The sequence below is a fragment of the Chelonoidis abingdonii genome, chromosome 11, assembly GCF_003597395.2.
Source record: "Chelonoidis abingdonii isolate Lonesome George chromosome 11, CheloAbing_2.0, whole genome shotgun sequence".
Classification (NCBI taxonomy): domain Eukaryota; kingdom Metazoa; phylum Chordata; order Testudines; family Testudinidae; genus Chelonoidis; species Chelonoidis abingdonii.
Genome location: NC_133779.1, coordinates 46,261,551 through 46,272,834, shown reverse-complemented (window position 1 = coordinate 46,272,834; position 11,284 = coordinate 46,261,551). Strand labels below are relative to the sequence as shown.

The window sequence follows — 11,284 nt, the reverse complement described above, 5'->3', positions numbered from 1 at the left end:
GCAGTTTTTCTTGGGTCCTGAACACCTTCGTTTTGCTGCTTTGTCAGTGGAAGTTGTGTCTCGCTATGGCTCAGGTCCTGCTGTGGTGTCTGGGGTTCTGGACCCTGACAAGGGCTTGGGTCCCTCTCTGGTGTCTGGGGCTCAGGGACCTGATGGTTGCTTGTTTCCTTCTCTGGTGTTTGTGGCTCTTGGTCCTGATGGGTGCTCGAATCCTGCTCTGGTGTTTGAGGCTCCTGGGCCTGATGGGGGCTCGAATCCTGCTCTGGTGTTTGAGGCTCCGGGGCCTGACGGGGGCTTGAATCCTGCTCTGGTGTTTGAGGTTCGGGGGCCCGGTGGGGGCTTCGGTCCTGCTCTGAAATCTGTAACTCTGGAGCCTGATGTGGGCTTGGGTCCCGCTCTGGTATCTGGGGCTCTGGGACCTGTTAGGGACTCAAATTCTGCTCTGGTGTGTGAGGCTCAGGGGCCTGATGGGGGCTTCGGTCCTGCTCTGAAATCTGTAACTCTGGAGCCTGATGTGGGCTTGGGTCCCGCTCTGGTGTCAGAGGCTCCTGTGTGCACTCCCCACAGTCTGCTTCTCCCTGGGACGCTGAGCTTCCACTGTGGCCTGGTCGCTGACCCTGGCTTACTTCCTTGTAACAAGCCGTGGCCATTTGGAGGACCAGAACAAGAAACCCGTTAAAGTCCAGTCTGCCATCACAGTCAGTGTCCAGCAGCTGCAGCATCTTGTCTATGGTCTGGAGACCCTGGGGGATCTGCAAGGAAACAACACCCGGACAAAGCCCATTAACCTGTCACATATTCTCCAGTTAGAAACAACAAGCCAGCTCGGCTGTAATCCCTGGGTGTGCCTACGCTTGTGGCGGGGTATAGATTGCAGACACTGCACTCCGCTAACCCGGGTATGAAGAGCAGTGTAGCTTGTGAGGCCTGGCTTAGGCAAGTAGAATAGAGTGCCCTACACCCCTGAACTCCCACAGCTTTCCCCACGTCCAAGCTGTGCCTCCCATGTCTACACTGCTATTTCTAGCATAGCGTCCTGTTGCCACCGCTGTGGCCTTTTTCCCTGCAGTGAAAGGCACCGGCCGTGAGGAAAGGCTCTGGCAGTGGGGACCCAGTGGGGAAAGACTCTGGCAGCTCCCTGCTGCCGGAGCCTTTCACTGCAGCACGTAGCTACACTCTGGCCTCTGCACTTCACTGGAAGTGCAGACATCGCCTCAGGGTGAATTGCTCCCTGTGCAGAGGCCCAGGCCCCGTGAAATCCTATTATAGCCCCCAGTCAATTGAATTCCTATGTGTTCCCAGCTCATTAACAATTGTATATAGATAAGCATGGTGTCCCCCTCCGGTGTCCCCACCCCACCCCCCCAGCCTCCCCAGTTTGCAGTTGGTATTGGGTGCAAGAAAAAAGGGTTCCTAGTTCACATTAGCAGAATCCTTGTCAAACAGGAGAGGGAAATTCTGAGAAAAAAATCCCTTCAGAAAATTCTGAGTGAAATTTTCAGTTGGAAATCTATGATATTTTTTCATTTTTCACATTGTTTTTATGATTTGTACATTATTTCATGACATGTCAGCAGCCGTTGTGCATAAGAAGGCATGTCATAGCATGTCAGGTCATCATATGTCATAAAGGTCAAAATATTTATTTTATTTTAAAATAGATTCAGGGCAGCTGCTCCTTAGCAGCACAGATTGAAATGTCCCTTCTTTACCAGCTCAGTCAAACTGTTACGTTACCACACAAACTGGAGAACAGACTCTTGTGCAGTCTCTTATATCAGTTACCAAGCAAGAACACGTGCATCCTAGAAGAGACACTCTTTGCATAGACCTTCCCCCTCCTCACTCCTAAGCCTAGTAACTAGCACAGGCGTCTTGGCAGTGCTCACCACAGTCACATCAGCAAACTCCTGGCAGATGAGCTGCCTCAGCTCCCCCTTGCTCAGCGTGGGGCAGGTGCCATCCGTCTTTGTGGACACGTAGAAAGCATTGATAATGCCTTTTATATTGCTCAGCAGCTGAGTCATCTCCCTACACGTTCGAGTGAGCCTGGAAGAGAGGAACAGACATATTTTTTCCCCAGTGACACTAAACTCAGGTGTAATCTCAGATCTCAGGTGGATGTGCTTGATGGAAATGATGAAGTGGCTAAACAGATGGACTAATGGACAGTCAAAAAGATGGGTAGATGGAGAGATGAATGCCTGGATGAGTAGACAAGCAGACAATGCCTAGCTGAGCATATGGAGAGCTAGATAGATGGACAATCCCATGGATGCATGGCTGGAGAGACAGATGGATAGATTCCTGGACTGGTGGCTGGAGAGCTAGACAGATCAATGGTTGGCTGGAGAGATGGACAGATAGACAGTTGATGAGATGGAAGGATAGTTGTAAGGAGAGATAGACAGCTGATGAGATGGAAGGATAGTTGGAGGCATAGATGGATGGATAGACAGTTGATGAGATGGATGGATAGTTGGAGGGATAGATGGATAGATAGACTGTTGGTGAGATGAAAGGATAGTTGGAGGGATAGATGGATGGATAGACAGTTGGTGAGATGGAAGGATAGTTGGAGGGATAGATGGAGAGATGGAAAGACTGACAGTTAGTGAGATGGATGAGTAGTTGGAAGGATAGATAAATAGCCCCCTTTCCTCATTTATCTTTTTGCTTCTGACCACAGATTAAATACAGTCTAAAGTTCAGCTTTGTAAGGAAGCTAAGCTGGAGGAAGAACAGAGCTGAGAATACAGCCCAGCTCTGGGGATCCTCGGAGTATTGTAATTTCTAATTCATGGTCATGGTCTGCCACAGTCACTGGTTGGAAAAAAACAAATACAGACATTCCTTTAAGACAGCTCAGCGCTGATACATCCAGGAACCTGTTCCTTGCTTATATCGGTCCCGGTTTACTACCACCAATAACATTCAACATCTGTAAAAATAACAAGATCCCTGTTATCCAGACTTACCGGGTCCAGTAACAAGAAAAGTGCAGTAGAGTAGTTTGGAGTGGAGCAGAGATCTTATATAGGGTTCTTAATCATACCCTATGTGTCTTCCAAAGGAGACACCCTCAACGTGCAATGGCCTGATTCATTTCTAACCAATTCAACTACACCTCCCCAGTTTTATTTATCTCTTACTTCTGTTGTACTGATTTGCTGCAACAGCAACTGCAGAATATGTCCAATGCTAGCCCCACCCTGGACGCCTTGCCAAGGCATTTTACAGAAAGGCTACTTTTAATTTTTCTGTAGCTGTCACCCAGAAATGTCTCTGAATGTCTGTGAAGCAAACCTGTTTTGCAAGGATCAGCTTCGCAAATGATGGGCTTTAGGTGGAGAAGCAGAGGAAGAAGCCACACATAACATAAAGGAATATGATATAAGGGAAAGTTCTCTGGCCTGTGTGACACTGGAGATCAGATGAGATGATCACAAGGGTCCCTTCTGACTTTGGAATCTACAGAATATTTTTTGATATGCGACTGTGATATTAAAGTGACTTGAATAGTTTTTTTATGAGGAGGTTAAATGCAATTGCTCTCTTCCTACTGCTATAGTGCTTTCGGTCTCTGAGCGCAAATACGACAGCATTAGTTCTTGAAACTCTGCTTGTGGCTGTAGGTGCCTTGCTGGTAGGAACACGCAGCTGTGTGCGCACTGTGGAGGGGAAATGTTGTCAGTGTTTCTCTTCTGCATACATGTCTGTGTGTGTTGTGGGGTAAGTAGCCTTTGGATCATTTTTCTGTCTGTGTGTGCGTGCTTTGAGGGGTAGGTGTTAACACTACCTGTCTGGTTAAGAATGCTCCTCTCTGTGTGTGGTGAGTATTATAAAAAGATCTCTTAGAATCATAGACTATCAGGGTTGGAAGGGACCTCAGGAGGTATCTAGTCCAACCCCCTGCTCAAAGCAGGACCAATCCCCAACTAAATCATCCCAGCCAGGGCTTTGTCAAGCTGAGCCTTAAAAACCTCTAAGAAAGGAGATTCCACCACCACCACCATCTCTTATTTGAGCTAATTTTGAACCTGCCTAAACACTGTACATTTAAAAATTTGACACAGACACATTGAAGAAGGAGCAGAGAGGGGCAAAGTTAAAGACAAACACAGAACCTGCCCCTTCCTGATAACGATATTCGTTTGAAATTGACACGACCTCTCTGCCCCCCAGGCACTTTTAAGAGAGGCTGAAATGTCAGGGTTACGTCCCCTACTTGCTCCCTTCTGTTTTGTGAGGTCAGGTCTTCACTGAGGGCCCGCTCCTGTAATGAGTTACTCAGAATAGCAAATGCTGCTCCTGGAAGTAAGTGTTTTCAGGATCAGGCCCTAGGCTCTGTGCAGATCGACCAATGCACCTGCCCGCGTGAGAGTGCAGGATCAGGTCCTTTGAGTGCAAGCTGTTTGGAATAGGGCCAGGCCGTCTGATGGCTGGAAAGTGCCTAAGGCACTAAATAAATGAATGACAATGACAGTAATTAACATTACAGAGGCGTGGGGGTGGGGTGAGAGAGACTGTCTAATGGAGAACTAAATACAATCAATACATTTCACCACATATAACGCAGCCACTTACCATGGCTCATTTTCAGCACTTGCCATAACAAGGCAATGCGGCCTAGTGAATCAGACCCTTGCCTAAGAGATATGAGATCTGGCTTCTAAGTCCTAGCTCTGCCATTACCTAATATATAATTCTCTGTAAATCCCTTGCCTTCTGGTTCCTCTCCCATCCTTTGTCTATTTCGATTGCAATTGCTTTAGGGCAGGGACTGTCTCTTGCTGGGTGTTTTTACAGCCCAGTGGGCCTGTGATGTCGGGTGGTTACTTTAGGCACTGCTGTAATAGAACGAATAATTATGTCAGTCAGAAGCAGTAGAGCTATCCGAAATTGGCCAGAAGAGGAGTTATTTGTGGTTTAGCATTGGAGAGATAAGGGGATTATTTCACTATGCATTAGGGTTGATTATGGAAGGATGCATCTTTCTGTCTTTCCCCTGCGAGCACGTTATATGGTCAACCTAAATTTCATGTCCCTCCCTCTGCAGGTGTTTTGGGATTAGATAAATACGGCTAAAATACTTGTTCCAGAGTCATTGAATTGTTCTCCCTGTAACCAAGGCCGGCGCTACCATTTAGGCAGCCTAGGCAATTGCCTAGGGCGCCAGAATAATTGGTGGGCGGCATTTTGCCAGAGGGGGCGGCAGGCGGCTCTGCTTGACCTGCTGCAGTCGTGCCTGCGGAAGGTCTGGTGCTCCGCGGCTCCGGTGGAGCTGCCGCAGTCGTGCCTGTGGATGGTCAGCTCCTCGCGCGGCTCCAGTGGACCGCCCACAGGGCGCTCCACCGGAGCCGCGGACCCTCCGCAGGAACCACTGCGGAAGCTCCACTGGAGCCGAGGGACCAGTGCGCGGGGCGGCGAAATTGCTGTCCGCCTAGGGCGCTCAAACCCCTAGCGCCGGTCCTGCCTGTAACTGTCATGAAAACCTCGCATTCAAAATTATCCTTTCCTAAGGATATCAGTAGCATCAAGGTGGGGGTAATTAACCCCTGTGGGCAGCTGGACTAATGTAGATGTGTTCAAAACAGTGTCATTCAACTGGCTTCTTCCCATGGGGCCTGTGGAGTATTTTGTGGTTTTCCATCTTCCCTGTGCCAGGACAGTCATTCTGAGCAATGACCGTTGATTGAATAGGTGAATTAATTACTATATCTGGTTCCAGACCCTAACACTGAGCTCTGACCAGCTATGAAGCAAATGTCACTGCAGGCCCTGGGTCAGAATCTCCAGCTGGATTCTCTGATGTGTTCTGTAGGCACTTATATCATGTCCTTTAAGGTGTTGGGTTCATATAGTACTGGAGAATGAAGCCCTCTGTATAGCCACGAAGCCCTCTGTATAGCCCTCCATTCAGCCTGGGTAGGGGAGAGTCAACTTCCTGGACCACCTATGCGGGAAGAGAGCAACAGAATCAGAACTGAGGCCCATCTGCTGCAAAATACAGGGGCCTGTGCATAGGCAGGGAAACACAATTGTGGATCTCTGTATGTGTATATGTATCTCCTCAATATACGTTCCATTCCATGCATCCGAAGAAGCGGGCTGCAGCCCACGAAAGCTTATGCTCAAATAAATGTGTTAGTCTCTAAGGTGCCACAAGTACTCCTGTTCTTTCTGAGGATACAGACTAACACGGCTGCTACTCTGAAAATTGTGGCTCCGTTATTCATGCTTCCCTGACACCAGGAGTCGTCCAGCTGAAGTCAATGGGTGTCTTTGTGGAAACCGGTGCTGCTGAGTGTGAAGGAGGTGCTGGCCTCTTGGTAGCAGAGGACTAAGACTGTAATTTCTTTGGGGCAGAGCCTGCCTTTATGTTCTGCATTTGTCCAGCTCCTCGCACAGTGGGGCCCTAGTCTCTGAGTGGATTTCCTAGGATAGCACCTAGGAACACAAATAAATAAAATAATAATTAATAATAATGTAATAAATAAACTTAGCTGCTTCTGGAGAGAACAGTGATACACATGCTGAAAAGCAAGTTAACAGAGCTCTTTTCCCTCAGGCTCACGCTGGCTATCTGGAGTCCAGTGGGTTCAAGGAAACAATCGTTGTCGAGGCCATAAAAATAAAAGGGTTAGTGTGACTGGGTGTCTCACCTCTGCCTCTTGCTGGACAGAATCAGAACTGCTTAAGTATCCATCATAGGCCCCTTTCTGCTAGCACTTAGCTAAAATGCTCCTTTAGCTCAAGGACCATGGGACCGTGGCCCAGATCCACAGACGTATTTAGCTGCCTAACTCCCACCTAAAACACTTGGTGGATCTTGGTGGCCTTTAGAGCAGAGGACGTTGGAGAGCTACCCCTGTCATCTCCGGGAGACTCCAAGGGGCTGTGGGGACGTAGTGAGAACCATGAAGGCCTAGTTAGCCGTGGGGCTTGTTATAATAAAACATTTGATCACTTCTGGGCCTCTCTAGCAAAGCATCCTAAGCAGCCCAATGAAACAAACACTGATCAGTCTGTAAGGATTTGTAGTCTTTTACTGCACTTATTACTGAATGACAAACACAAGGCAAACCCCTTTGTTTAGCATGTCTGAAGCTAACAGTGGGGTGCCAGTTATAACCTCTCTTTCGGGTGCACAGTGCAGCTGGCAATAATTCAAGTGTCTGCCTGGACAGCCTTAAAGGCAGCTTTTCAAAGCGTGCCACCAGTTGGGAGTTTTGATATATAGCAGCCAGGACTTTCAGCAGCCGAGCGCGCCGCGTCGAGATCAGTTAAAGGCAGAGTGACAGCTGCAGACAGTAAAAAGAAATGTTGTGCATAATAATAATGTTTAGCTCTTCCCAGGCTTAGTAAAATTAGTATAATTATTTACAGATGGGGAAACTGAGACACATAGCAGGGACGTGACTTATTCGCTCCATCAACAGCTCTGTTGTACTGTAGAGGCATGGAATACGCTGGATCAAGCCTCCAAGTGCCAGCATCAGCACGGCAGCTGAAGCAAGCCCACTGTGCCCACAACGCATACAGCAAAGACAGTGGTAATGCATCTCTTCTCTGAGCTGTTCCCTGGCTGTTTGCTACCACTCTGCCTGGGAGCAAGCAGAGAATTCATTCTCGATGGATGCCCGTCTTCTACCTTTCTACTTGACTGTCCATACAGTTGCTACTGGCTTTTATAATGTGTCCATTCATCTGCTGTGACCTGGACTGAGTCCCAGCAAACTTATCTCCCTGCGTCAAGAAGTTAAGTTTTAATAACTCCCTAAATATCTTTATTAGAAGCTGCTACAAACTAAGTGCAATTTAAAAATTTACTATTAGGCATTTGGGGACAACATCCTCACAGTAGGACCCCCGCTTTAGGCTCCTATTTTTGAGCATTGTTGCTTTAGCCAACGAATGGCTAATTAGAGAGTTTTATTTTAAACATTGCAGAAATACTTACAATTTTTAAATACACATTTTTGGTTGAGAGGAAAAAGAAATAATAATAATTTGTATCAATATATATTTACAAAGGAAGCCACTGTCATTATCCCCCTTTTTGATATGGGGAAACTGAGGCACCAAGCAGGGGAAAGATTTGCCCCAGGTCAGGAAGCGAGCCAAGGATGGAATTCATAGCTCCTAGTCTAGGGTGCTCTCCACTAGCCCAAATCACCCAAGGAAATTCAGCTCCAGAATCTATATTAGAAACAGCATTAGGAGCAAAATGCCCCTCCAGCAACATAAAGGGTTAAATGGTTTCAGTGGGGTGGTTTGAAATCACTACAGGTGAGCCTCTTAATGACTTACTAATTGGGCAGGAGGTGAACATAAATCGGGGACATAAGCTGGGCCTCACAGGAAAATTGGGAGGCAGGGAGTGGTGTGAATGCTGAGCTCTAGGATTCATGCCAACACTAAGTTGAGCTGTCAGAGGAGCTGTATGACTGGTCATGGAGGCAAAGCCACTTTTGTTGTTAATGGTATTATGTGATTTATGGTAGTTGTACAATCCACAGCTGAGCTCAGGGCCCCATTCTATCTGGAGCTGCACATACCCAGAGCAAGAGAGAGTCCTTGTCCTGGCTGGGGTACTCAGTTTCAAATCAAGTTTATCATTTCACCGTGGGTTCTCTCAGGCAGCTGTTTCTAGGAGCCAAACTTGGTGAAAACCAGCACAGGTTGTGGGGATGAGAGACACTGATAAAGCAGAGTTGATGCCCCTGTTATATATGCTACTGTTGTTGCTGGGTTGCAACAGAACTAGAAACAAGAACAAACTTTGCTATGGAGCCTGTGTTGTGTCCCTTTAATTGTAACTACAGAGGGAAAACGCTGATACTTAGCAAGAAAACAGCACTCAGGATCTTTAAATGGTCCCTTGCTGCTGCATTCTGTTTCTGTTAACCACCAACCCTTTATACAGAGCTCCAGTTTTAGGGTCAAGACAACTCAGCTTAGAAGGACAGACAGTATCTTATTAATGAACATTGGGATCATGGTCTGGAGCTGAGACAGGCTTACATTTTCCCAGCTTATACACCTGCTCAGGCCTCCTTCCTCTGTAACATTCAAAATATTTGGCTGCCAAGCTTGTCATTAAACTGTAACATGGGTGGAGTGTGATTGGTGCGAGTGTACTGAGAAGGGAAGTAGGTTGTGACAATCTTACTGGAGTTATTTCTAGTTAAATGCCTGGCCCTCTTCTGAAGTGATTTCCAAGCTGGAAGGAGCATTCTGATGAAAACAACTGGAGACAATAACACAGTTTTATTTTCCATTGGGTCTTTAATAGACAGCTGAATATCTTACAGAAGCCAAGTAGTGCAGAGACAGAGAGAAATCATGAAACACAGAGAGAGAAATTCAAGTGCAGGCAAAGGGGAAAATTCTTTATCTATTTCAACTGGGTTTTGAAATGAGAAGGAGAATGTAGGATGCAGATGGAGGCAAAAGTCTGCCGTCAGTGAAATTGTGTGAAAGAGTTACAAAGGGGACGGAGGCCAGGAAGGGGGAGTAGAGAGAAACACATCCGAAATCCAGGAGTAAATCCATGCAGGGTTTCTAGCAAGCCAGGTAGAGGACTTTGAACTGGGTCCTGCTACAAATGGGGAGGCCAGTCCGGTTGTCTGAGGATGGGGAGATATGGCTGAGTCTGTTGATTTGTATGAAGAGGTGAGTGCGCTGGGAGAGAGTTGATTTCCCTGAGACTGGAGCTTTACGTTCCAGGGGCAGGGAGGTAGGCCCTGATCAGAGACCCTCATGTTGTCATGCCAGAGAAGCTGCTGCTGCTGAGTTCACCTATTATCATTTGTTTGTATTGAGACAGCGCCCAGGAAGCCCTAGTTGTGTACAAATAGCTGTCTCCCCCACAGACTGTGGTTGCAGATTAGGGCTCTGATGTTCCTGGTTTCCTAGGGTTCCTCAGGAGAACAGCACATAAGCAACTTGAATTCCAAAGGCAAGTTTTTTACATTTGCAATCACCATGGGACAGACCACATACTGCAGCTACGTGGGCCGAGTATGAGCTCAGGAGAAGCCTGTGGGTCCATATTCAGCATGGCTAGTTCATGCCATTGCTTGTCGCTGCCTGTGCCACCATGGTTGTCCTGCTGGTTTGAGAGCATGAGCAGGAATCACACCCCTACCTCCCCCTCTAGACATAGTGTGTGACCAGTTTAGGTGATACACTTAGCCTTATTTTACAGCGGGAAAACTGAGGAACTGAGAGGTTAATGCACCTTCGAGGTGGTGCTGCTTGAGTGATGACACTTTTCAAAGTTTCTTGAGATCCCCAGGAGAGGAAGGTGCTAGAAATGCATCATTATTGTTCTACTTTAGAAAATTGAGGGCAGGAGAGGAGTGGCTGTGTGTCTAATTTTGACACATACACGCTTGTTTTCCCACAGTGGACGGCCTGGTTGATGAGAAAGACGAATAGGTTGGGCTCAAACAGAATTGAAGCGGGTGAGACATGTTTCTGGAGCACCTGGCATTGGCCACTGTTGGAAGACAGGACACTGGGCTAGATGGACCTTTGGTCTGACTCAGTCTGGGCGTTCTTATGTACATTCCTCTGTGCTGTCTTTGATCCATGGCAGCGACAAATCAGCATGACAATGTTGCTAGGTTGACTGGCAAAGAAGCAAGTCTGTAGCAGTGGGTTGTGTACTTAGCAAATGCTTAAGTAATAAATAGCAACAATTTTAAAGATGTATCTGACAGAAAAAATGGCATGATAATTTGGGCTCACTGAGGCAAGTAGCTTGGGGTTGCAGACAAACTGGTTTCTCTGGAATACCAGCTCTGCTAAGGTTTCTTAATAATAGTGAAAATAATAGTCGTTTGCACCTCTGACTCGATGTGCCAATAAATGCCACTGCTCAGCAAGGAATGTTAGGACATCATTTGGACATGGATGCTGGAGGGAAAGTGCAAACCTGGACACAGATGGTTTAAAATAGAAAATTTAAATCCAAGCATCTGACTGCAAAAGCCCTGTAGCTCCCAGGGAAGAACTCATAAGCCCATATCTAGGGACAGGTAATATATTTGTTTTCATTTTACGGAGTGAGTAAAATTTCCCAAAGCACATAAGTCCCACTGATTTGTGCCTGTCTTGTGGCTGAGCTATGCTACTGCTACCTGCCAACGGAGCTGCTTTTTAAGCTCATGCACTCAAGGTCCTTGCTGTGATGCAGAAGGTTCTGGATTCCAATTCATGGTGGGTTTATTACAAGTGGGTCCACAGAATGAGGGTCCAGTCCTCCAGTGGGTTA

At 47.1% G+C, this 11,284-nt stretch overlaps 1 protein-coding gene across 1 annotated transcript; it reads right to left on the bottom strand.

The window, feature by feature from the left end:
- Positions 1-422: 422 nt before the first annotated feature.
- Positions 423-2,027, bottom strand: LOC116831880 (protein S100-A12-like). The gene is made up of 2 exons (XM_032792223.1): positions 1,890-2,027; positions 423-752 (listed from the first exon to the last, which is right to left on the bottom strand). Exons 1-2 carry the CDS (start codon positions 2,025-2,027, stop codon positions 423-425), a joined length of 468 nt encoding a protein of 155 aa, XP_032648114.1.
- Positions 2,028-11,284: the final 9,257 nt, after the last annotated feature.

What these genes read in the sequence shown, in the direction of transcription:
- LOC116831880 (XM_032792223.1), bottom strand. Translation starts at nt 2,027, where the DNA reads ATGACTCAGCTGCTGAGCAATATAAAAGGCATTATCAATGCTTTCTAC. An exon ending in AGTTTGCTGATGTGACTGTG is followed by an intron (nt 753 to 1,889) that starts GTGAGCACTGCC and finishes GTTTCCTTGCAG; the next exon opens with ATCCCCCAGGGTCTCCAGAC.